General features: G+C 46.4%; 1 protein-coding gene across 4 annotated transcripts in view; it reads right to left on the bottom strand.

The window, feature by feature from the left end:
• Positions 1-5,693: 5,693 nt before the first annotated feature.
• Positions 5,694-26,853, bottom strand: part of CACNA1I (calcium voltage-gated channel subunit alpha1 I) — a 196,664-nt gene continuing 175,504 nt past the window's right edge. For 3 of the 4 annotated variants that reach the window (XM_040062451.2, XM_058420267.1, XM_040062454.1), the window contains 8 exons: positions 23,933-24,011; positions 23,269-23,390; positions 22,172-22,510; positions 21,393-21,539; positions 16,325-16,441; positions 15,782-15,950; positions 8,389-8,585; positions 5,694-6,623 (listed from right to left, as the gene is read on the bottom strand). In XM_040062451.2, the coding sequence (XP_039918385.1) occupies positions 5,919-6,623; positions 8,389-8,585; positions 15,782-15,950; positions 16,325-16,441; positions 21,393-21,539; positions 22,172-22,510; positions 23,269-23,390; positions 23,933-24,011 (1,875 nt within the window). In that variant the 3' untranslated portion in view covers positions 5,694-5,918. The remainder of the gene's footprint in view (positions 6,624-8,388; positions 8,586-15,781; positions 15,951-16,324; positions 16,442-21,392; positions 21,540-22,171; positions 22,511-23,268; positions 23,391-23,932; positions 24,012-26,853) is intronic. The other variant, XM_040062453.2, reaches the window with a different exon arrangement.

Genomic DNA, 26,853 nt, shown 5'->3' on the forward strand with positions numbered 1-26,853 from the left:
ACTGAGTATTTCCAAGTGAAGGAAGGGTGGCTGCCCTGCCTCCTTGTACTGGGTGGTTGCTTTTTGAAGATACTCTGCCAGACTCCAAGAAGGAACAGTGCTATTTCCTTAGCAGCAAAAGAAATAGAAGAACAGAAAGAAAGTTGTGGCAGCAGAGCTACGAAAAATCCCACCTCACTGTGGTCAGCACAAGCAGGTAACTTAGAGTTCAAAAATTTCATCCAGGATGAGTCAGCTGGAGGAATGAAAGGGGAAGAGCTGCAGGAAGAGTTGCTTTGTTTGCGTGGTGCATTATATGCAGCAACACTCCCCCAGCAACCACAAGCAGAACAGAACAAACAACAAAACACAGCTGCAGCATCTTTCAAAGTTCTCCAAAATAATACAGATAGTTAAAGCAGCGTTAGACAAAAGGTTAAAGTGCTCTGGTTTCTGATAATGTCCTTGGAAAAATCGTGCCTCTCCCTCTGCTATCATTCTGCTCTGTGGACCATGAGGCAAAGGGAGAGCTGTATTTGTCGACTTTGGTGACTAAAGACAAAACCACCAGGGAAAAAGATTTGTATTCCACTGTGTCCACAGCACGGCACAGCAAAGAGGGAGCATGAACTGGAGCCTGCTGTGCGTTTCATAGCAATAGCCCAGCTGCTCATGGGAGCAACTGCATGAGGTACAGAGTCCTGACTGCTCTCACTGATGTCATGGGCATGAAAGATGCTCAGCAACGCTGTTGACGCACGAAGCGAGGCTGAGAATGAACCCTGCCGTATGGCTCATCTTTGCAATCCCATCGCTGGCATAAGGGGAAGGGTAGATTGTTATTGCTTATTGCTGCAGCTGATGTTGGAGCAAAAGCAGAGGTGTGCTGTAAGCCAGCATCTGGGATGCTACTTTTGATGGGAGGGAGAGGTCCTTCCTTGTAAAGTGAGCACATCTGCTCTAGAAGTGGCCACAAGGCATAAATATTGAATAGCAGATTGCCTGCTCCAGCTCCTGTGTGACAGGATCTTAGTAAATGTAAACAGGAGCTTGGAAATATGTAGAATAAGGAAAAAGTGCTAGAGAAGAAAAAAAAAATCTAAATGAGATGGTAGAAATGAGTGATAATTCAAAGATATGGAGATAGTGAGTTCCTACTGGAAACCAGTCCCTAGCAAGGAACACAAATAACATGGAAAAAAGGAGAAGCAAGGCAGATCTCATAAAATATTCGTGAAGAGAAGGGAAGGGGTATACTTGGAAAGTCAGGTCACATATAGATAAACTGAACTGGGTGGCAGACATCCAGGTGCCTGGCTTTGCAAGATACCAAGCTCTTCCTACAAGGTGCACTGTGTTTTGTACCACATCTAGTTTAAAAATCCACAAGGTTTAATTTTTTCCTTCTCTGCGGAATTCTTGTGATGAACCCAAATGATCCAAAGCCACCTACCTCCATATCTTCCATAGTAAATGTTGAGATTTTTGTTACATTGGCTAAAAACAAATCTCTGCTTCTGATCCAGTGTTAGGATGACTTTTGCTCCCATTTTACAGTGGGTGTTCAGGGCATATTTCCTGCAGGTACCTCACTGCCTGGGGACCCATCTTCAGTGCCTTGTCAGGTGGACAACTGGCCTGGGGTCTTGAGGATTCAGTCACCTGAGGCAAACCAGGCCATAATACCTCTGTGATGCCCTTTGGGAGCATTTTGAACGTGAGTGTCATTTTGGTGGGAAAAATGCAAAATTCCTTGAAACACTTCAAGGTTTTCTGCTTTATGTTTCATCTATTTGAAAAATTATTTTCTTGCTCAATAATGTTTTCAGTTCCTTCCCACCAAGTTCTGCTCAGCTCATAAGAATTTCACAGAGGGCTGGTGGAGTCCATTCCTTTACACAGGCCTCACAAAAACTCCCCCAAAGCCCAAATGAACCATCCTGCTACCTTTCCTTGAAAGAAAACAGTGGTCACACTGGCAACTGATTCCTATATACCTAATTTCATAGGGAACTTTTGGTAATAATAAGGAAGACAGATGAAGATGTAGAAGCCATGAAAAGTACACCTAGTGGTATGCATCACTCATTTGGCTGTGCTGAGTCAGAGTCTCTGGCTTCAGAAAAAATACTAAATACAGGTGTGTTTTCCATGGGCAGATTGGAGCAGTTGAAGATTCCACATTCAAGAGAAGGTGGGAAGCACAAAGCATGGGCTCTGCTCTGCAGCTGCAACGAACATCAATAGGCCCAGAGTTCATAGTGAGAGAGGCAAATTTACAGGGAGGCCTTAGAAATAAAAAAGGACTAGAAAAATATTTAAAAGAGCTAGAGGAACTACCTGGTGAGCCAAGATGAAAGGAGGTGTGAGCTCGGGGAGGGACTCAGAGCAGGGAGAGGGACTGCTTTCAGTGGCAAACATGGGGGAGAGCTGGGCACAAGGCTAGTGTGCCAGCAGGGCAAAACAGGGCAATATCGGGCTAATGACAGCGGAGATCACGCTGGCAGGAACTGCCTGCAGTACAGTCCCTTGTAGGAAGTGGGGAGTGCTAGAGGCTGAATAGATGCCTGGGCAAATCCTAAGCTGCCCTCAGGTGTTGTCTGGTAGGAGGTGGGTGGGTGGTGACAGAGGTTTTTCCATGTGCCGATAGCCAGGCATAGCTGGGAAAGGCAGCTCTTGCCAGGAGAAACTGCACAACCTGAAGCGCTGCAAAAATCTCCAGCAAAAACACAAAGTTCTTGCTGAGGTTTAGTGTTCTGCCTCATCTTTGGGAAGGATAGATGTTTTCTGCTTGCTCTTGAAACACTTAGTAAATAATTAAAAGAGAGAGACAAAATATTCTTTAAGGACAACCTAGTCTTCTGTTTCCACGGCAACCTCCTTCCTAAGCCAGAAGCTTTTGCTCCAGTCGTACAGCAGAGGGTGATAGTCCTGTAATAGGGAGGTGGGTGAGGTGGCATGACCTTGCTGGGAGGTAAAGGGGACACATCCTCCAAAGCAGGACTGCCATAAACCCCAAACCACATGAGAAACAAAGAAACTTCCAGGGACAATCAGGAATAAGCCTAGAGATATCCACACAAGGGGCTGTAGTCGCTCCATGAGGTCCCCACCACCATTTTTTCACCATTCTTCCCTCCCAGTTATCCCAAATGCAGACCCGTGCTTCTCTCATGGTCAAATATTGGGGTAATTTCCAGCATTCCACCAATCTCTGATGTTTCTCCCATTGCTCAGTTGAAACATTTCACACCCCATACAACTGCCAGGGCAGCTTGGAGTCCCACCTCCGCATTCTTATGGCAAACTTCCAAGGAGTGCTCCGTGCATTGAAGTGTCTGGGGTTTGGATGGGTTTCAACTCTTTGGGGTTTTTGGTAAGCCTTACCTCTGGCTTCAAAACAGCTTTGGGTTTGGGTCGAAGCCTTGTGCAACCCAAGTTCATTGTTCAGCCTTTTAGGCACTGACTTCCTTCCCTGAGGATGTGAAACCATGTGAAACCTCTCTGCCCACAGGACAGCAAACAGGGGCAATTCCCCAAAGAACCACCAGTGCAAAAAAAGCATTTAAAGACCCTTATTATTGCTTTAATAAATCTGTATTTGCATCCTTTCTGCAAGGACACAGGCTCTCCTGTCCTCTACTTACAGGTCTGATCTCCCTGCAGTCAGCATGCATGCTTGCAACAGAGCAAATTAATTAAGTCCACACAGTAATTATCTTTTTCCTGGCTGCTGGTCCCGAGTGACACGCTCACCGTTTACAACCCTGGTTTGTAAGATGCAGCAGCTGCTTTAAAGTTAGACAGGTCACAATCAAATCAGAACATCTTTTGTGTTGCCCTCTTCACAATGCTTTGTATACCGGCTGGGAGACCTCTGTGAGGGCTGCAGAGGCCTTCTGACAGAAAAAATGGGACAGGTAGCTCTGCCCCTTCTCCTCAGTGCTCTAAACATTCCTGTCTCCATCAGGCTGCTATCTTCTCCCTGCTGTCCTTCCCAGTCTGTCTTCTCTGACACACCTGAGTCGAACATCCCTGGGGTAGTACATTACATCCAAAATTCTTTGTTCCCCTTGGGTGGCTGGTTTTCCTACCCACTTGCAAATCTGCGAAGGGTATAAAACCTTGGAGTTGCTACAGGAGGAGATCCAGCTTGGCTTTGCCAGGAAGGAGACTTGTTCAGTTGCATCAGGAGGACGCAGCCTCTGGAAGCCTTGTTGCAACCACGTTGGGAGAGAATCATGCTGGACAGAATCCTAGATTCTGAGGCAGATCATGGTTTGAGGGGTCGTTCTGTCCTCACCCTCCGCAACCCTCCCCACTCTCACTGCCCTGCAAGGCAGAGACAAGGAGATCTGCAGTTCTCGTCACTCTCACCCATCTCTCCAGCTGGTGAGTCCACTGGCCTGGACAAAACACACATCAGCATCCTTACAGTGGCATGCACACACGAACGCACACACATACTCTCCAATCAATATTCACTGCTCTCCATGTCCATGGTTGGCACTGATTAGGGCTTTGGTCCCAGCTACACTAATGCAAACCAGGAAAATACCAGAGGATGATGCTAGAGAGGAGACAGAACCACCACTGACCTAAGGATGTCCTTGAGGGGTCTTCCTACTGGAACTTGGAACAGGCTTAGCCCTCAGCCATGGGACTGACTGCATTTTATGTTGTTGAAGCCACCTTCACTTTTATGTCTTTTTTAATATTCTATTTGTATTCTTTTAATATATATAGCTATAGATACAAAAATAACAGACAGGTTTCTCTAGGGATAATTTTTGCACCTTTGGGCTTCTAAAATAAAATATCACAATTACTGCAAAAAAAAAGGGGAAAAGTTCAATTTCCTCTCCCCATTTTACCTCCCCCTTCCCTTCCACCCTGCCTCTCCCACTCCAAATATCCCCACAAGCCTTGTAATTTTTTTCCCCTTTTGTAGTTTTCTTTCTTTGGAAAATGAAACAACCAAACCCAACAAAACAACAAAAATAAGCCACGTAGCCTCCGTCACTCCTTCCATGAGCGTGCCCGCTGTCTTCACACATTCCTTTCAAAGCAAGGCTTTTCACCTCAAAACGTTTCCCTGTGGTCCATGGCTATTTGCTTTTCTCTGTTGCTGGGGCCAGATTTTCTCCTGCTGTAAATCAGCATGAATTCACCTCAAGCCAGAACTCCGCTGCTTTACACCAACAGCGTGTTTTGCCAATTTATGCTCACCCTGAAGATGCGGCCCACAATTTTTAACCTTGGAAATGGAAGCATGGACAATAAAGAAGTTCCCAGAAACACATAAGGCAAGCCTCAGAGGCTCTTCCATTGCTGCTCACCCTGCTTCCCTTCCCTTCCCTTCCCTTCACCCCACCCTCATGGTTTGGTGCAGCAGCTCTTTCAGGACCCGCATTCTCTTGTCCCTCCTCATCACCTTCTGAAATTCATAATCTCTCAGTAAAAAAAAAAAAAAAAATCGATGTGTATGTATATGTGTATGTGTATGTGTATGTGTATGTGTATGTGTATGTGTATGTGTATGTGTATGTGTGTATGTGTATGTGTGTATGTGTATGTGTATGTCTAAACAGCCGCCATGTAGCAGTCACCTGGCTGGAGGGTGCTGTCCCTGCCAGTGCCGTGGCCTTTTCTTGTCACTTAGAGTCTCTTGGGTTGTTGGTCGAGGTCTTGTCCTCAGGCAGGACTGTTCCCGTATTGCTTGCACTCTCCCAGACTTCTGAGGTACGGTACCAGAATATTTATTTTATATATATATATTTTTATATATATATATATTTACGTATATATATATTTATAAATTTTTGTTTGCCTGTTTTCTTTTTCTTGCAAATCCTTTAGAATTGCCGACAAGGAGAAGCTAGTGAAACACGCTCCCCATGCCAGCGGCCGAATGCTCCCTCCCTGCACCTCAGGGACCCTCATCTGTTCCTCTTGCTTACTCCGTCGCCCAGCTCCAGCTCGGAAGGGAGCGCGGAGCTGCGGTCCCCTGTCCCCAGTCTGCCGGGGCCATCTGGCTCCTCTCCTTCCCTGGGCGAGGGGGTGTCCTTGCAGAAGTCTGTCAGCCAGGAGGGCATCGAGAGGAAGCCCCGAGGGTCAACGGTGTAGAAGGGCTTGGCGTGGTGAGCGGCGGGGCGGCGGGGCGAGGGGCTGGCGTGGAGGCTGCTGGTGCTGCTGCACTTCTTCACCAGAGTCAGCGCCGGGGGGGGCGGCGAGAAGAGCGAGGTCAGCGAGAGGCTGCTGAGCGTCTCCGAGGGCTCGCTGTTGTTGCCACCCCCGCGCAGGCTGCTGCCCGCCCCCTCCTCATCCGAAGGGTCCATGGAGTCGTGTTGGGTGCAGCCGGGGCTGGTGCTGCCGCCGCTGCTGTGGCTGCGCTGGTGGCGGCGCAGGCTCCGCAGGTTGAAGATCCCCCGGCCGCGTAGGCTCCGGCGGCGGGAGGCGGGGGACGGGGGGGCTGCCGGGGGTCTTTGGCTGCCCGCCGCAGGCACGGGGCACAGGGCCACCGGCAGGTCCAGGGTACACTGCGGGGAGTCGCTGAGGCTGAGGCGCTTGTCCTGCAGCGTGGTCTGCAGGCTGCCGGCCGAGCCGCTGCTCCGGCTGTCCAGCGACGTGTCGCTCTCGGGGGACTGGGGAGCGGGAGCACGAAAACACAGTTCTCAGGAAGGGCAGTGGGCACGAAACTTTGCCTTATTGGTTTTGGGGATACTTCGGTGTGTGAAAATAAGCCACGATTACAGAAAGGGGAAAAACTCCATTCCACTCTCACTGCTGGGGAAGGGAGCCATAAATCAACCAATGCTACAAAGCACCAGCCATGCAGCCTGCCATGGGGATTTCCTTCTGGGACGAGGAAGGAGGAGGAATGGTTTTGTTATTTTGAGCTAATTTCATTCTGCTTCAGGATGAATCTACCCCTCTGACGTGAAGTGCTCCACCAAAGGGAAGGGTCTGTGCTGGGTCTGTGAGCCCTGCAGCACGCACCACTACGCTCTCCCTGAGCAGTGATGGTCCAGGAGGCAGCAGAGCAAAGGTTCCCTGTGGGTCCTCCCTAATGGCTTCCCTATAAACCTGCCACACAGACTGTGGACACATCTATCAGCTGGACAGGAACCAAGGGACTTCTGTATAGACCCCCTCTCATTAAAAAATCAGCAATTCTTGAGGAGAGAAAAGAGGCCCCATGGTTCTTTTGACCAGCACTAGCAGCAACTACCCTTTCATTTAGTGTAGAAAGGTGGAGTCCCTTTAGCAGGAGGAGGAAACAGCCTTAATTTCCTTGTATCACGCCTCATCTAGATAAGCTGCATTTTAGTTGTTTCTAGGAAATTGGTCTGCACTATGTGATCATCACTGGGATACTGCACTGGGAATGATGCATATAGGACAGGAAACAATCTCCATAGTTATTCAATACAGGCTGTGCCAAATAATCAGAAATTTACTGATTTCTCCTTTACAGCAATTCAGTACTTTTGTCCCAGTGGTGTGCCAGCTAGAGGGCTGCTCTTTGTGTCTTAACCTAAATCAGAAGTTTCAACACTGCAACGACTCAGTCTCAGACCAAGGCTAAATTTATCCTTGGTGAATTTATACACATTTGTATTGTGCTAACAGTATCTGTCATATATAGCTGGATAACATCTCATTCTATTTTTGTAATTTGTCTGGAATAGAGTGCACCTGTTCATGTTCTTGGAGTTATCTTCCAAGAACAATAGTAGGGATCTCTACTGGGCTTTCATCTCTGCATCTTCTGCAGAGACACCTGATCTCTCCCCAGTGCTTCTGCTCTTCTCTTGTTTGTGAAAAATAGCTACCTTTTCAGAAAGAGGTGGCACCTTTCTGGGAGGTGAGAGTTAAGTGGGCAGGGCAAAACAGTGAGCTAAGGGACACAGTGTGTAGACAGGGCACCCAGGGATGTGGAGGATGCAGGTGGGAAGAAGCCTGTTCCAACCAAGAAGGTGCATGATTTGAAGTCACAGTGCTAAGATGACCCAAGGATGCGGTGCAGCTGTCACCTCCCTGGCTCACACCATGGCTGCTGTGCATGCAGGTGTCTGCAGCACACCCAGTTCCAGGGACCCAGGGGGAGCTACAGAGTGATGTGATTTCATCTTCATGTGGGGCCCACTGCAGCTGTCAAACTGTTTGTTGATCCAAAGCAGAAGAACAAATTACTTCACAGGGTGAGAGCTATCCAACACCACTTTGTTTTACTACCCTCTCCTCCCTTACCCGCCGGCATTCTGCAGTCCACTGTGCTTCTCCTACAGATCCAGGTTACCAAGCCTGTTTCTCTCCTTCCTCTGCCCTTCTCCTCATTCAGCTCCCTCTGTTTGGGTGGGATGTAAAAATTGAGTTTTCCTAGCAGACAGAAGTGGGGTTCCTCACCTGATAGAGAAGTGAGCAGTTCACACCTGGAGATCTCAGTGATGCCCATGGGCCTTGCAGAGAGATCTTCGGAAGGTTGTGTGGACACGAGACTTCCTCAGGCCCTGTTTGGGTGGCAGAGATGGCTGGGTGGAAAAATTCTGTTGGTACAGGTAACAGAGGGGAAGATGCACCTGAAGAGAAGCGGCTAGGAGGGACTGACAGAGCATCAAAAGAAAGGGTAGGAGAACAGAAATAGAAGAAAATAAAAAAAAAAAGTTGAAGAGTCCTCTGATTTTATTTTGTGCCTTTGCTACTGTTACACTGAGCAAAGTCTCAGGTTCACTGAACAAAAGATATTCAGGAACATGCACTCCTGGCCAAAAAACCTCAGTCTGGTGTTCAGATTAAGGATCCCACTTTTTGCACAAAAACCTGCACCAGACCAGGAAGACCTAACACAGCTCAGAGCCATAAGGTATGTCCTAAGTTACAATGTAAAATGTGCCCAAAGTATGTATTCTATCACCATCTACATGAAATGTTGTTGTGCACCACTGTTTCCCGTGCCCCCTCCCTCCAGACTATCTTCTGTTAATGGCCCATCAATACCGTCCTGCATGACTCATAGATAACTCTCCCCAGGAGCTATCTCTGTTTAATAGGCAATCAAGGACCCATTGCAAAACTGATAAAATGATATCAGTCCATTGTGAGATGCTCCACCCAGGGGGAGGAGCCAAGCATTCCCACCTGGATATAATCGGGGCCTTGGGACAGCACAGGCAGCCTTACCCACTGGACTCCCAGAGGACAAGAGCTACCAGACCTTTCTGCAAGAACACTGCTTCAACAAGACCACTTCATCTGGACTGCCACCACCACGGTTTCAGGTTGTATTCTGACTCTGTCAGTGATCTTTTGTACCATTGCATGTGTTTTATTTTATTTTACTTTTTTTTTCCTCTCCTATTAAATTGTTTTTCTGACTTGGAGTTCTCGCTGGTTTTGCCTTCAAGCCAGCACATATATATATTGGCGCCCAACGTGGGGCAGGAGGTACTGAGAAAAGTCAGAATTACAATTTTGTAGTGAGGAAAAAAGAAACAGCTGTCCGCTATGATGCTCAACATGCTTTCATATATCTTATACCTAGCTCTCTACATTTTCCCACACATGGGGCAGTATTTGCCGGTCTTAATGCTCGTGTGTAGACCAGGGTATGGTACCAGAATTGCTGTATTGGTCTATTATGTTTATTGTGTGATAACCTCTGAGGCAATGAGCATCATTCGGAATATATACTCTATTTTGTGTTCTTGTCCTGGTCCAGAATGCTACATCTGGGCTCTCAATAATCGCACCCAGCCCCTGTGGGGAGGGGTAAAGAATGATTTTTTCCAGTCTTTTAGGTATGGCACAGCAGTTTTCAAAGGTATTGAGTTCTCTCTAGGTGCCAAGGACAGCATAATATTGTTGTTAGTTCTGCTTTGCCTTCTCTGCACGGCCTGCACCATGTTTAGAAATCAAACACTACATGGGGTGGTGCAGCGTCTCCTTGAGGAGGAGGGAAAAAGAAACAAATGCAAAACAACGGCATCCGTGTCTACACAAACTGTCGTAGAGGAAACAGGAACCGCATCTATGCAGACTGTCACAGAAGAGAAAAGAACCAAAAACAGGGCAACAGTTTCTGCATCTACTCAGACCATCACAGAAGAGAAAGGAACCAAAAACAAAGCAACAGTTTCTGCATCTACTCAGACCATCACAGAGGAGAGAGGAACCAAAACCAAAGCAACAGTGTCAGTGTCTACACAAGCTGTCACAGAGGAGAAAGAAACCAAAAGTGCCATCAGCATCTCCACACAAACTGTCACCGAAGCAGAACAACCTAAACCAGTGGCAGTTGCCCCTGTTCAGAAGAAGAAATCAAAGAGCAAATCAGTCCGCATAATGACTGATGAGGATGTGGCAGGACCTTCGCACCCAGCAGAAGAGACAAAGCCAGAGATCATCACCCGCTCTCTATCCCTGGGTGAACTGCGTGACCTGCGGAGGGAATTCACCCGCCAGACAAACGAGTCCATCCTAACCTGGCTGCTCCGCATCTGGGACGCTGCAGCCAATGACACCATTCTGGATGGAAGTGAAGCCAGGCAACTAGGATCGCTGTCTCGGGATGTGGTCATTGACCAGGGGATCGGGAGAACCCAACAAACTCTCAGCCTCTGGCGGCGACTGCTAACAAGTGTGAGGGACAGATACCTTTGTAAAGAAGACCTCCAGGTGCACCAAGGAAAATGGAGCACAATGGAACAAGGTATCCGATGCCTGAGGGAATTGGCTGTGCTGGAGATCATTTTCTCAGAAGACGAGAGATTTCCTAAAAGCCCAGATGATGTCCAGTGCACATCGCAGATGTGGTTGAGATTTGCACGGCTTGGACCAGAGATGTACTCCCGTTACCTGGCAACGCTGCAATGGAGGGAAGGTGAGGACAAGGTGGGCGTCTTGGTCAATAAACTAAGAATTTACGAGGATACTGTCACCGCCCCATTTCGTACCCATGTCTCATCCGTGGAAACAAGGCTGGCTGAGCAAGTCCGGAGCTTGATTGAAGAGGGCCATCAGAAACTAAAAAAGGAACTTAAGGAAGAAATTTACCACATCTCGCCAGAACCAACAAGAGTCTCTGCCATTAGGAGCAGGTACCCACCAGCCAGAGAGAGAGGATACACTCCACGGGGTAACCTCTGGTCTTTTCTTCGGGAACATGGAGAAGACATGAGAAATTGGGATGGAAAACCCACCTCCTCCTTAGCAGCCCGGGTACGTGAACTGAAGAGAGAGACACCTACCACGAAGAGCTCATCTAGAGCCAACACTGCTCCAGTCTCAAAAGCACAGAACCCCAGACAGTATAAGAAGAATGATATGACTGATCCACTTGAAGGGACCTCAGGAACATATTTACAGGAAGAAAGCAACGTGTACCATGACCAGGAATAGGGGGGCCCTGCCTCTAGCCAGGTAGAGGAAAGGGACAATCGGATCTATTGGACTGTGTGGATCCGATGGCCTGGCACATCTGACCCACAAAAATATACGGCTTTGGTTGACACTGGTGCCCAATGTACCCTGATGCCATCAAGGTATGTAGGAACAGAATCCATTTCTATTTCTGGAGTGACAGGAGGGTCCCAGCAGCTGACTGTATTGGAGGCCGAAGTGAGTTTAACCGGGAATGGGTGGCAAAAACACCCCATCGTGACTGGCCCAGAGGCCCCATGCATCCTTGGCATAGACTACCTCAGAAATGGATACTTCAAAGATCCAAAAGGATATCGCTGGGCTTTTAGGATAGCTGCTGTAGAAACAGAAGACATCAGACAACTGAGTACCTTGCCTGGTCTCTCAGATGACTCCTATGCTGTGGGACTACTAAGAGTTGAAGAACAACAGGTACCAATCGCCACAACAACAGTACACCGACGGCAATACCGCACCGACAGAGACTCTGTGACTCCTATCCATGAGATGATTCGGAAACTGGAGAGCCAAGGGGTGGTCAGCAAGGCTCGTTCACCTTTCAACAGCCCTATATGGCCAGTGCGTAAGTCCAGTGGAGAATGGAGACTGACTGTGGATTACCGTGCTCTGAATGAAGTCACCCCACCACTAAGTGCTGCTGTGCCAGACATGTTGGAGCTTCAGTACGAGCTAGAGTCCAAGGCAGCAAAGTGGTATGCGACCATTGATATTGCCAATGCCTTCTTCTCCATTCCTTTGGCAGCAGAGTGCAGGGCCCAGTTTGCCTTCACCTGGAAGGGCGTACAGTACACCTGGAACCGACTGCCCCAGGGGTGGAAACACAGCCCCACCATCTGCCATGGACTGATCCAGACTGCACTGGAAAAAGGTGAGGCTCCTGAACATTTACAGTACATTGATGACATCATTGTATGGGAGAACACAGCAGGGGAAGTCTTTGAGAAAGGAGAAAAGATCATCCAGATTCTGCTGAAAGCTGGTTTTGCCATTAAGCGAAGTAAAGTGAAGGGACCGGCCCAAGAAATCCAGTTCCTGGGAGTAAAGTGGCAAGATGGACGGCGGCAGATTCCCACTGAGGTCATCAATAAGATCATCGCCATGTCCCCACCGACCAGCAAGAAGGAGACACAAGCTTTCCTAGGCGCCATAGGTTTCTGGAGGATGCACATTCCTGAGTACAGCCAGATTGTGAGCCCTCTCTACCTGGTCACCCGCAAGAAGAACGATTTCCACTAGGGCCCTGAACAGCAGCAAGCCTTTGCCCAGATCAAGCAGGAGATCGCTCATGCGGTAGCCCTTGGCCCAGTGAGGACGGGACCAGAGGTGAAGAACGTGCTCTACTCAGCAGCCGGGAACAATGGCCTGTCTTGGAGTCTTTGGCAGAAGGTGCCTGGAGAGACTCGGGGCCGACCACTGGGATTCTAGAGCCGAAGCTACAGAGGATCTGAAGCCAACTACACTCCCACAGAGAAGGAAATCTTAGCCGCCTATGAAGGACTTCAAGCTGCCTCGGAAGTAATTGGCACTGAAACGCAGCTGCTTTTGGCACCTCGACTACCAGTGCTGGGATGGATGTTCAAGGGAAAGGTTCCTTCCACGCATCATGCCACTGACACCACATGGAGCAAAAGGATTGCCCTCATTACACAGCGCGCCCGTATTGGAAACCCGAATCGCCCTGGGATTCTGGAAATTATAACTAACTGGCCTGAAGGTGAGACTTTTAGATTATCTTTTGAAGAAGAGGAAGAACAAGTGACACGTGCCGAGGAAGCCCCACCGTATAACGAGCTACCGGAGACTGAAAGACAATATGCCCTTTTCACTGACGGTTCCTGCCGAATTGTAGGCGCTAACCAGAAATGGAAGGCTGCAGTATGGAGCCCCACACGACGAGTTGCACAAGCTACTGAAGGACAAAGTGGATCAAGTCAAATTGCAGAACTTAAAGCCATCCAGCTAGCTTTAGATATTGCCGAACGAGAGAAGTGGCCAAGACTCTATCTCTACACCGACTCGTGGATAGTAGCTAATGCTCTGTGGGGATGGCTGAACCGCTGGAAAAAGGCCAATTGGCAACGCAGAGGGAAACCCATCTGGGCTGCTGAGATTTGGCAAGACATCGCCGCCCGAGTAGAGAAGCTGACCGTTAAGGTTCGACACGTGGACGCACATGTGTCCAAGAGTCAGGCTAATGAAGAGCATCACAACAACGAGCAGGTGGACAAAGCCGCCAAGGTGAAAGTATCACAAGTAGATCTAGACTAGCAACACAAGGGAGAAGTATTCTTAGCCCATTGGGCCCATGATGCGTCTGGTCATCAGGGGAGAGATGCAACATACCGATGGGCCCGTGACCGAGGAGTGGACCTTACTATAGACAACATCTCACAGGTCATCCACAACTGTGAGACCTGCGCTGCAATCAAACAGGCCAAGCGGGTAAAGCCTCTGTAGTACGGTGGACGATAGTTGAAGTACAGGTATGGAGAGGCCTGGCAGATTGACTACATCACCCTTCCCCAAACCCGCCAAGGCAAGCGCTATGTGCTAACTATGGTGGAAGCCACCACTAGATAGTTAGAGACCTACCCTGTACCTCATGCTACTGCTCGGAATACTATCTTAGGCCTTGAAAAGCAGGTCTTGTGGAGACATGGCACTCCTGAGAGAATCGAGTCAGACAATGGGACCCATTTCAAGAACGGCCTTATAAACACCTGGGCTAGAGAACATGGCATTGAATGGATATATCACATCCCTTATCATGCACCAGCTGCCGGGAAAGTTGAACGGTGCAATGGGTTACTTAAAACTACCCTGAAGGCGCTCGGTGGGGAGACTTTCAAAAACTGGGAACTGAACTTAGCAAAGGCCACCTGGATGGTCAACACTCGAGGGTCAATCAATCGAGCTGGTCCTGCCCAGTCTGAACCCTTGCACACAGTGGATGGAGATAAAGTCCCTGTGGTACACATGAAAGGCATCTTAGGAAAAACTGTTTGGATTAATCCCACATCAAGCAAAGGCAGACCCATCCGTGGGATTGTTTTTGCTCAAGGACCTGGTTCCACTTAGTGGGTAATGCAGAAAGATGGGGAAACCCGTTGTGTACCACAGGGAGACCTAATTTTAAGTGAGAACTGAGTGTAGGGTTTCATTCTGTATATGTGTATATTTATCTATCTAGCTGTAAGAATGTATTAATTTAGGTATAATGTAGATGGTCATAGAATAAGGGGTGGATTATGTCCTAAGTTACAATGTAAAATGTGCCCAAAGTATGTATTCTATCACCATCTACATGAAATGTTGTTGTGCACCACTGTTTCCCGTGCCCCCTCCCTCCAGACTATCTTCTGTTAATGGCCCATCAATACCGTCCTGCATGACTCATAGATAACTCTCCCCAGGAGCTATCTCTGTTTAATAGGCAATCAAGGACCCATTGCAAAACTGATAAAATGATATCAGTCCATTGTGAGATGCTCTGCCCAGGGGGAGGAGCCAAGCATTCCCACCTGGATATAATCGGGGCCTTGAGACAGCACAGGCAGCCTTACCCACTGGATTCCCAGAGGACAAGAGCTACCAGACCTTTCTGCAAGAACACTGCTTCAACAAGACCACTTCATCTGGACTGCCACCACCACGGTTTCAGGTTGTATTCTGACTCTGTCAGTGATCTTTTGTACCATTGCATGTGTTTTATTTTATTTTACTTTTTTTTTCCTCTCCTATTAAATTGTTTTTCTGACTTGGAGTTCTCGCTGGTTTTGCCTTCAAGCCAGCACAAGGTAGCAGGTCAGCTCTGCTGTTGCTCTCACAGAGAAATGCTGAGCTATAATGCCTTGATTCAAGTATGTATCACTGCCAGAGGATATCCAGCCCAGATCCTGCAAGGCAAAGGATGAAGGGAGATAAATTAAGTGATGGTTTGGGAAAAGCTGGGGACCACAGGAGACCAGGGCATGCTCAGAAGTAGAATTGGAGCACTTTCACCAAGGGCAGACATGTGTCACGTGTTCCCTGAACCTTTACTTGGTCTCAAGGGGCAGCAGTGTTTTTCTGTGCTGAGTGAGCACAGTTCATCCAGCTTGCATGTCAGGAGAACCTGTGCCCACTCTTTTCTGACCATGCATGGGTGCACTACTGCAAATGGAGATCAGCACATTCACAATATTTCACAGAGTCATGTCTGAGGGAAGATATGAAAACCTAGCAACAAAAATGAAGGAACTGGTCGTGTGTGTCCCCCCACCCTGCCATTCCTGAAGCAAATTAACAAACTGAAAGCTAATTCTTGGTTAGTGTAACCCCAAGTCACATTAACTCTCCCCCTGGCAGAGGTAAAGCTTACCTTTGGTACTTTCATGCTTTAGCCAGGACTGAACTGAGTTGAAAGAAGTATTCTCCATTTCACACAGGTAACTGTCTGGGTTTGCAGAGCCATCCTCGCTGGATGCTGGAAGCAGGCATTCCCCCAGACTGTCTGCCCCAGTGGAGTCAGGGTTGTCCTGGCCATTGTGCTGGAAAAAATAAGTGAGGACAAAGCCTTGGGAAATTTAATGGAAGATGATTGAACAGACTTTTCAAAGCCTCCAGAAGAACTGATTCCGATAATAACTTCAAGCTAGCTAAGAGATGCTCAGTTTTCCAGCCCCAAATGCCTTTTGACTAATTCAGAGGAAGTTACTAACAGTAGTAAAGAGAATTTTCAAATACACGTACTCTTTTGTTCTCAAATCTTACTCCACAGTATATCTCTATGGAGAAGCTCTTAAAAAATTACCAGAATTATATTCCTCAGCAGGGACATCTGGATGAATACAGAGCACCTGAAATGAGCAGGGGCATGAGTACAGCACATGGTGTAAGATGCCCATGGCTGTCTGAGGCTAACCTTGATCTCCTTAGGACTCAGCTGAGCAGAGTTTTGATTGTCTGACTCATCTCCTAGAAGAATGGAAGAGGACTTGTCTGAGTTGAGGGATAACGCTTCCATTTCAGCCAGCTGGACCTGCAGGAAGGGAAAGGAGCTATCACAGGTCATGCCTGGCATCCACATTTCAGTCACACTGTTGATGGTGGACAAGTGAGAGCCTGTAGACTCAAGATCAATTTTAGGTTATATTCCTTGGATACATCAGGAACTGCCTAACCCAGACCTGGGCTGAGCAGGAGAATTCACGTTTTAAGAAAGGTTGAATATATGATCAGCAAGCAGACTGCTACCAGTCCATGCTTCTCTAGCACCAGAATTGGAGGAACAAGTCCTGTATCTGTCACAGTGATACAGCTGGCCCAAGGCCCTGCAAGTAAAGCCAGGCAGGCAGAGGGGTCCCTCAGGCTGGTGACAGGGCAGCCGGCTCTGCTGAGGGATGAGGAGTGGACCTCTCTTTCAGAAGGCACCACAGACAGCCTTGCTTAAACATGAAAGTGCTTTCATTCCAGAGAAAGTCATGCCTTTTTCAGTCCATGCCAGTATCATGCTTTTCATATTCTCTTACCTTCATTACTGAAACCCTGTTTCTCTCCAGCTTTCCTGCATCTTGCCTTTCCCCTCTCCTCTAACCTACCGAAGATCTTACCTAACACTGTCTTCCATTCTGTTCTCCAATTCTGTTCTCCATCTCTAAATTCAGCCCTCCCACACACCCACACTTGAGCTCTCTTGCTTTCTGAAAGCAAGTCTGACCATTGCTTCTCTCTCATTCTTGTGCTTCAATTCTGCTCCAGACCTATGCCTGACCTTGCTTCATTTTTCAGCTTGGTTTCATACCACATGTTCCCCTCTCCCATCCTCTTTCCTTCAAGCTTTTAAATCCCCTCTGCCTGACAACTCTTTCTCATAATGCCTGAAACGTATCTTTTTCTACCAGCCTAAGCGGTTACTCTATCCCTCCTGGGCTTGGATTTCCATTATCTGTTGTCTACAGTGCCAGAAGTTTGCACCACCTAATTCTTGGGAGCTGTATTCTGGGTTGTCTCAGTCGGGGCAGCTTCTGGCCATGTGTTTGTGTTTGCAAGAGGCAGGTACAGCTCTTGCACCATGACAGCAGGTGAAACATTTGGAGAGATGACTTTTGAGCTGGAAGTTTAGTGGCTTGTGCCAAGGCCAGAGACTGGAAGAGGTCTTCATCTGAGGGATAATGCACTTTAAACAAACAGAATGGAAAAGCAGAGCTGGATTTAAATAAAGTGGACAAATGACATCCTTATTTGAGCTATTATTCTGACACAGGAACACGGTGCTGTTAAACCATGGAGAAAGCCCCAAACCAACTACTCCTCAGAGCATGAATGCACAGAGAGCCCACAATGAACTTATGCCAGGGATGCTACACAGCCACCAGTCAGCAGCAACTTGTGTGGAGAAACACAGTCTTCATTCAGTCCCACTTAATGTGTGTACTCATCTATTACTCTCCCAAGTGCTTGCAACACCAAAACAGCCTTACAGCCGTGCTTGTAGAGACGCGAACATGACATCTGCGCCTATCTTTGCCATCCATAAAAAAGGACTACAACAAAAGCCAGAACAGTCTGTCTGTCACTGAACCACTTGCTTGAAAATTCTGACCACCCTGGGATCTACACAAAACCCACAATCGACAAAAAGTCATGACTAAATAATCTGCAGGTGTGGAAACATTTCACTGGCACTCACTGACAAACCCCTACCATAGCTAAACACACTTCAGTCATCCATATACAGAAGTCTGTTAACCATCCCAAGAGTGAAAGGATAGAAATGACAAGAGATAAGCATCATGAAAAAAGAAGGTTTTGTTCTTTTTGCTTCCCTTAGAGCAGAATATTTTAAAATCTGCTGACTAAAGATGAGGATCAAAAACATTTTAAATTGCAATGGGGAGAGAAGGGGCTGTTCACTAGATACCAATCCATGAAACCTGCCAGGAACGTCAGCCTGAGATACTGAAACATGCACACATATCACTTAGAAAACAACTACTTGCAGATATATCTTTAAAAACAGACCAACAATTACAAAAATCCTTAATTGTACAAATAGTTCGTTTGAAAATAAAGTATCAGGAGTTTAATTGGGAAAGGCCTGAGCACTTCTGCTCAATGCCACAAAAAGCTTAGCACACAATAATGAGTTTGAGCATACATTTAAATGTTGTATCCATCCACTGTGTTCAGCATCTTGATGAATTAAACTCCCAATGAAATTGGAGGGGACATTTTTGCCTAATATGTGATTTTTGTCAGAAGGGCAGTTTAAGGCTGATAGGGCAGACAGCAAGCATACTGTTTTTTTCTAACACACATGCACTTAAAAGGACTACATAAATAGTTTTGCCTATGTAATTTGCTGTCAATTACTTCTGTGACTGTACAATTCAGTCTGTGAACAATACTCATTTGGATATGTTGGTGTACCAGAGTACACTCTAATCTAATGATTGTGTTCATTGCTGTTGGGGGTTAAGGGGTTTTTTTGTTTGTTTGTTGGTTGGTTGGTTTGGTTTTTTTGTTGTTGTGGGTTTTTTTTTTTCTTTTCCTATAGAATTTTTCCCTCCCCCATAAGTTGCTAAGAGACTAAATGCTGATGCTTAAAGGGTGCTCAACCCACACAAAAGAAATGGCGAGGGTGGGGGAAGATCACTTAAGTTTGGGGGAGGGAAAGGCTCAGTGGCTCCAGGAGCTGAGGGTGCCCTCCTCCTGCTCTCGGCATCGGAGGACAGTCGGGCAACTGCTGGCTGCGTGGAGTCCACTGTTAACGGAGGGTCCGGTCCTGGGAATTCTATCATCTGCTGGAGCGCCCAGGAATTCGGAGCTCCTCGCCTGCCCTGCTGGAGCTGGGTCAGCCCCGTCCAGCTGTCGCGGCTTCTTCAGCACTGCTCACTTTGCCTGCGGGGACACCCCCTGCCTGCTGGGACACCCCACTGTTTCCAGTCTTCAGCCCTGGAGCATCCCACCATTTCGGCTTGGTGTTCTCGGGGTCCCAAGAGATCAGACAGTCCCGGGCTTGAGAGACAAAGCCCCTCGGGGTTCTTGGTTCTGTTTATTATTATTATTAATGCTGTAGTTGTGTTGTTTTCTTGTCCTGTTATATTTACTAGTAAAGAACTGATATTCCTTTCCCCATAGCTCTGACTGAGAAGCCTCTTTAATCTTCTAAATTATAATAACTTGGAGGGAAAGGATTGGAGTTCCCCATTCCTACAGAGGCCCCACCCCTCCCTAGCAGACACCTGTCTTTCAAACCAAGACAAATGCTGATCTTAGCTATGCCTCCATATAGTGATTTACCATTGAAATTTCCTCAATTTTTTTTCTATTTTGAAATATAAAGAGAAGGTCATGATCAATCCTGGCTTAGAATCCTAAGGTATAGTTTTGACTCATATGATCCAAAATAAAACATCTATATTTTATGGCTAAACTCATTCTTACACAGATAATTTCTTTTGAGTTCCACATTTTAGATGTGTCAAAATACCAATTCTGAAAGTAATTTTTGTCTCTATAACAGCCATTAGAAAGTATGATCTAAGAATAATTCTTCAGTTGTGATAATTACTTCAAATTCCTTGCTCTGGCTGTGGGTTGCATTTGAAGATTTTGCTATCTAGTTTCTTTGCTGGAAAGGTAAGAAAATGGGTTGTTGTCTTCATTTGTAGGCAGGACACTGAGGAGGTGAGGTTTTCAAACGTAGCAAACGAGCTGCAAATGACTTGGAATCAATCATTCTGGAATGCCTTAGGAGATCTCATTTGCTGAGAAAGCACCAATTGCTGAACATAAAGACTTAAGTAAAGCAATGGAAATTGCAGTTAATTGAAACTTGGTTATTTAGTTGCATTAATGCAGGATTCATTTGTGAAGTGTCTCAGTAACAATAAACTACAGCAATGCTTGCATTTTGATACATTCAAAAGGCAGCAGTGGGGAAAAGACAACTGAGAAGCTGAAAAATATCAGAGCATCAGAACTAGGCATCTGAGACCAAACAAAATACTGCTTTCTTCAAACATGAATAGAATGACCTACCAATAAGAGCTCTTTCCTCAAGTTTCCTTGTTTCTTTATAAGCTATAGCAACATACCAAGTCAGTTCTGGGGAGGGAGAGGGTGAAGTTTGCCACTGATGTACCAATTTACTGTCAGAAGAGTCACACTACTGCTGCAAATCTTAACACACAAGATCAGAGCACCTACATACAATAAAATTATTTCAGAACTAAAATAGTTCTGCTACTCACCTAACCCTTCCTGGACTATCTTGCTCCTCAAGTTTCACAACCTGAAAAGACTAACTGCTTAGGAAGGAGTTTTCCAAAGCATCTATCAACTTCAGTAGCTCAAGTATAACCCATTTAGTCCTGCTCTTAGCAACAACCCATCAGCTAACTTTCTCAGTGGGCTCACTTTTATTTACTTTTTGCTCAAACTAATTAACTGGTTTTCACCACAAACCAATCCTTACTCACAGACATGACTATTCAACAAAGCATTTAAACATGTGCTTAATTGATCAGCCTCAATAGGGTTAAGCACATGCTTAAAATGAGGACAAAGCATAAGCTTAAATCTCCCACTGAATTGCTCCTGAGTGGTCTCTTTGGGGTGAGATCCTTAGAGTCCTCTACCCAACATGAACCTGAACCTAGAATTTTCTTGCAGAATTGAACAAAACAAGAGCTGCCAAGGGATGTCTTCATAGTCATTTCTCTACAGGTCATTCTGTCCCTCCTGACCGTGTCCTGTCACGTCTCACTTTTCCACCACCTCAAACATCCATGTGTGGCTGAGGAGGGCAGGCCTGTACTAGAGGCAGTACCAGCACTTCACAACAGATAACAAACACAGGTCAACAAGCTCTACTGTCTACACAATCTACAGTGAAGAGCACACATGGGATGACCTGCGGGCATGTGGGTGTGGGTGTGCAGGTCTGGGGGGAAGAGTCCCTTCACACATCCTCGTACGCAGGTTACCTCTTGTTTGTCATGGTTACACTTCTCGCACATGGCCGGCGAGGAGTAATGATGGAAGACGGAGCCCGATAGGTTATCGATGATCATTAACTCCCCGTCGAAGGAGTCCTTAATAATTAAAGAGACACTGTCCAGCCATAAGTTCTCCTAGGGGACAAGAAAGGGGGGAGGATGGGAGAGATCATTTTAAGAATGTCGAGTTTTTTGCTTTCAAGTTTCATGTGAATTTGGGGCTGGGTTCTCCACCCTGACTCATCTGGAGCAGCATCTTGTTCTGCAGGTACTTGCACAGGGTCACTGAGGGAAACATTTGCTCCACAGGTTGTGTAAAGGTGCCAGAGTTCAATGAAAAAAAAAAAAAAAAAAAAAAAAAGGAGGGATAGTCTTCACTCACTTTCAGTGCTCATGTCTCTCTTCCAGCTCTGCTGGAGTCACTCACTCTGGATCTGCCATTTCTCCTGCACTCTTCTCCTGAGCTCTCACTCTTCTCCTGTGCTCTCCTCCCAAATTTGCTCCTGTCATACCTTTAGCTGATCTGCTCCATCCCTCCTCTGCTGGCCCTCAGGTTCCTACACCATGATGACAATGAACAGGACACACTGCTGTCATAGCCTTGTCCCTACATGATCCTATCACTCAAAAGTCTACTGCTGAAAGCAAACCTTTCACCCTGAGGTGGAAGACTGTGCTACTGCTAAGCCCTCAATTATCTGAGCTGTCCAGCTAATGCCCACAGCTCCTTGATGCAGTCTGGTTAATAAGTTCAAAGGTGTACTCACCTGGGCTGGAGAATAACATCTCATGCACAGATGTCCTTCAGGATCTGTTCTACCACCACCTCCTCCTGTCCCTGCTCCTTTTCTCTGTCCTGAATTTGGAGAGCCTGACTTGTGGGAGCACAGCCCATGAGTTATTTCCATCTCAAGCTCAGCATCCATCTCTGCATCCTCCTGGGCCTCCTTGTTGCTGTCGTCAAGATGTTTCATGAGCACAGCTACCACCACATTGATGAGGACAAACTGGGCTGTGAGCACAAAGCTGACAAAGTACAGTGGGGAGATGAACTGCAGGTTGCTGAGACAGCTCCGGTCATCGTGGCTGCAGTCACGCAAGGTATCCTTGAGGGGAAGTTGGGATTGAGAGGGAACGATGGAAGGAAGGAAAGACTAAAGTAAGAACAGAGGCTTGGCTGTTCTCTCTGTCAAAAAACACTGACACAAATGGAAAGAACAAGGCAAACACTTCTAATCACCCCATACCTTTTGGCATAATGAGGTCCCCAAAGAATCTGGGGCACTCTCTGTTCATACGCTGTTTGCTTCAGAGCAAAACCATCCAAAGGCATATGAAGCAAACTTTCAGATTATGGCATGTCGCTGCCATCATAGCCCCACACTTGTGAACGAGACCAGAAATGAGCAGGCTGGTACTGCCTTCTCCCATCTATTCACAAAAGCACCTTATGTAATGGAAGAACTTTCCTTTCTCCAAGTCCTCTGAAGGAAGGGTTTATTTTGTACTTTCCTGGTAACTTTGCAGATGAGTGCCATGTCCAACACACATGTCCTGTGCTCAGCTTTGATAACAGTCCTGACTACAGTGGATATTCCCTGTTAACCTAAATTATTTTCTTGTTTCTCCCAAGGAAAACTGGCACTTTTCTCATTCAGATGTCTCTAGGACTAGATGAACGCAAGGTGTGAGTTACCATGATGGGGAGAGAGACTCTGGACGAAGCAGGGATCTTATCTAGCAACCCAGTTTCTGTGTTCTGTTCCCCTTCTCTTTGCTAGCCCAAGCTCTGCTGAACAGACTCACACATTAGAATTTCTCTTTCCTCACAAGTAGGAGAACCTTGCCTCCAAGTCCCAGTTACCTTCATGATCCCATTCCAGTTGTCACCTGTGGACACCTGGAAAAGTGTGAGGAAGGCCATCCCAAAGTTCTCAAAGGTGGCATGGCGACTCATGCCCTCACATGGGTTCTCATCGTTGCACACTGAAAAACAAGGGGAGTGCAACACTCAGGGGAGGACAAACTGCCAGTCCTGAGATCAACAATATGAACTCACAGCCTGAAGACTTCTGGTAATGAGTGGCATCATCACCCTGCCCAATAGTTGGCTGTTGGCCATCAGTATGGAAAAATCCCTGATGTCCCAGCCCCAGGATATCTGGCAGTGTAACTCTGTTGCTCAGGGGGATCCTCCCAGCGTGTCATTGGGCTGCCTTTCTTTTTGATCAATATTGAATGGCAAGAGCTGTAAATAAACTTTCACAAAATTTTTCTTGTGATCTTGAAGGCAGTGTCAGGGACTGAGTGCAGGAAAAGCAAAGGTTGAAGAATGTAAGAGAAAACGGAGGCTGCTTTTATTTTGTTAGGCTGTTAGGACAAAAACAGTTTAGAGGGAAATTCCTCTTACATCAACTATGCATAAGGGAGAATAAAGTCCATCAAATAATTCAGTCCATTTTTGAAGAGTTTTGATTTTGAGAAACCCCCGCCAGCTCACACTGAAGCATGGTCTGCTTGAGACTTACCCAGTTTTCCAAAGAGCTCCACTCCTAGAGCAGCGTAGATGAAAAAGAGGAGCATGAAAAGGAGTCCAAGGTTTCCCACCTGAAAGCAAACGTCACTGTCAGTCTATCCCAAAGCCTAACATCTATACAGAAAGTGTTTCTGCATTTCCAGGTCTGAAGAGAACAGCAGTGAAATCCCAGTGTACAAATGCAACCAAACAACTTCTCAACACTTGGGAAATGTTCAGTGATGGCTCCAGTTGCCATCAGGGCTGGGGGAGGAGCAAGCAGGTGGGAAGAGAAGACATGGAAAAATTAAGGACTTAACGGGTTTTTTGAAACACTGAACAGTTTCTGGTCTGAATGTATGTGGTCACTGGGCCTGCGTTAGGATCATCACTTCAGGAATCTAATTTAGTCTTTGTAACTGCTGTGCCATCCAAATTCAGGAGAGAAATAAAGTACTCAGCCCAGCCACTCCCCTGGACTGCCACATCCTGGCTCCCTACATACTCACTGGAAGGAATTATTTCTGATAACTAAAATAGACACCATAGTAAATGCTGTGAAAACAGTGCTGGGTCTGTGTCTACAGGGCATTAAGAAAAGGAAGTTAATAAAACTTAGCTAAGGACTACATTTCCAAAGGGTTCTTTAAAATTAAAGCTCTATTCACTATTAAGAATTGCTGCAGTGTAACAAAGACAGGAAGGGAATTGAAACAGGACCGAATTGAAACTGGAGATGCCTTGTATGCCATTAGCAAGCCAAAATCCCTGATTTGAGTCTGTGCCCTAGGAACAAAAAGAGAAAGGTCAGGAAGAGGATAAAGTGCAAGGGAAAGGACAGCTTATTTTAAACTACTTCTTTTGGCAAAGCAAATAAATCTTGGAGAATAATGTTACAGATTATTCAATTGTCCACTGAAGTAACAGTGTATAAATATGGAGACTAGATTCATTCTTTTAATGCTGAAACTGTTGGATTTTAGACCTTTAAGTTCAGATTTTTACACAACTATAAGTATGGAGGGATGTTTTTATCCCTGCTACACAACTTGATTAAAAAAGCAAACTTGTTATAGGAGGTAGCAAAAGCCAGTCAATAGGAAGTCATAGGCTTTGATGCTGGAGGAATTAAGTACTGCTAGTTATTATCTTCCAGGGAACTCCTAAAGACCAAACTTTCAGACATCTGCTTACTTTGAGGCAGGTATTACTGACCTCCAAAAGACCTGGCCCACAAACTTGGTTAGCAAAGGAGATGTAGGCAAATGGGAGACAGAAAAATTAGAAATGAGAAAGTGTGGAAGAATATACTTGTGGTTTGTGGCTGGGAGCAGAAAGAGAGACTCACAGGTCCCAGCTGTGCTCTTTGCCATCATGTGCAAAACACTTGTCTGATGACTCAGTTTCTCTGTCTACATCACAGGGGTATGAATATTTCCTCCTCTCTTATTTATTATCTATGTTTTGGGGGTAGAATTTGAATCTCATCATCTAGAGTGCAAATATATTGCAGAGTCCTCTTACCAACAGTTTCTGGATACTATTTCATCCAGCTCTTAATATGTGTGCATTTATTGGGGTTTCAGAATAAACATGCCACAGACACGCAGAAGCTGGACCTGAAGACCTGCTCTGTCCCTCATCCTTGCCTGAGAAAAACCATCTATTGTTCCTCCTGGAATGGAAAAGAGCAAGATGCAAAGAAGCTGCATTGAGCCAGTCTGTGGCAGCAGAGCCAGAACTAATAAAAATTTACATTCCAGTGTGCTGCCTGCACATCCTTCATCTTCCCTTCCTTCTACTTTCCAGTGTATTGCAGCCCATAAGTATCCTGAATTATGTTGTATATCCTACACATGTATTATTAATATTGTTGCTATTACTATTATTATAATAGACCACAAATAATTGTTGTTTAATAAAAAGCATGGGAGATCAGACAGAGCCCAGTGTCCATAAAATATCACAGAGTTTCCTTTTCACTTTTGTGCCATCATATTCCTCTAATTCAGATTGACATTTATTGTAACCAACACCAACTACTCATGCTGTTTTCAGATTGATTCCCAGCTCATCATCACTCACCAGCGCTGGCACATCAGCAGATAAATCAACTGACAAATGCCTGTGCATTTTGATATCGTGCAGTAGAGTTGCCTTCTCAGGGCCTGCCAAGGGACTGCTCTGATGTATGATCTGTAGAGCCACTTGGTGCCATTACTCCTTGCTTAACATTTCTCCCTCAGCAATCCAAAAGGAAGGGGCCAGACACCCTGACTGCTCATCCATCATGGAGGATGCTCACAGTAGGCTTGAAGCCTGTGTAAAACATTGTCAGCATCTTGTTAGGGAGCAGCTGCCACTCACAGCTCATGAAATCCTTCTGTCTCCATGTCTTGCGGCAGACACAACTGCTGGATGTGTGAGCCACAACAGAGCGTGTCACTGCTCGTCATGCATGAGAGGCTCAGAAACACAAAGGGATCCAGGAGGAGAAAAGAAGAAAAAATAGGAAGGGGGAAGCACTGGCTAAGAAAAGGAGTGAAGAGAGTGCGAATGAAAGAGAAGAGGGGGAAAGGGGGCAGGGAAGGGTGAGAGATGCAGTGACAGAAAGATTTCCTTTCCTCCTGAAATAGCTTCCAATCACTCTTCCCTTCTATGGAGAGAGGTGAAAGGAGCCATGGACTAGTTGCGGTTAGACACTAGCTAGACATGATGGGAAGAAATCTACCTTTAAGCAGGAGTCAAGCCTCATTTCTTTCACATGCTGGAAAAGAGAGATGCGAGGTGAGCTGTAACTCCATGAATGACATGAGAACTTGGACATGGTCTTTAGGCAGTTGCCTGCACACCACAGTAGACACCATCCCTGAGACTCCACAAGAATCAACCCTTTGGAAAAAGGAACAGAAGAGGAGAGTCTTTTGGGGAGAC

This window comes from Hirundo rustica, chromosome 4, assembly GCF_015227805.2.
Source record: "Hirundo rustica isolate bHirRus1 chromosome 4, bHirRus1.pri.v3, whole genome shotgun sequence".
Classification (NCBI taxonomy): domain Eukaryota; kingdom Metazoa; phylum Chordata; class Aves; order Passeriformes; family Hirundinidae; genus Hirundo; species Hirundo rustica.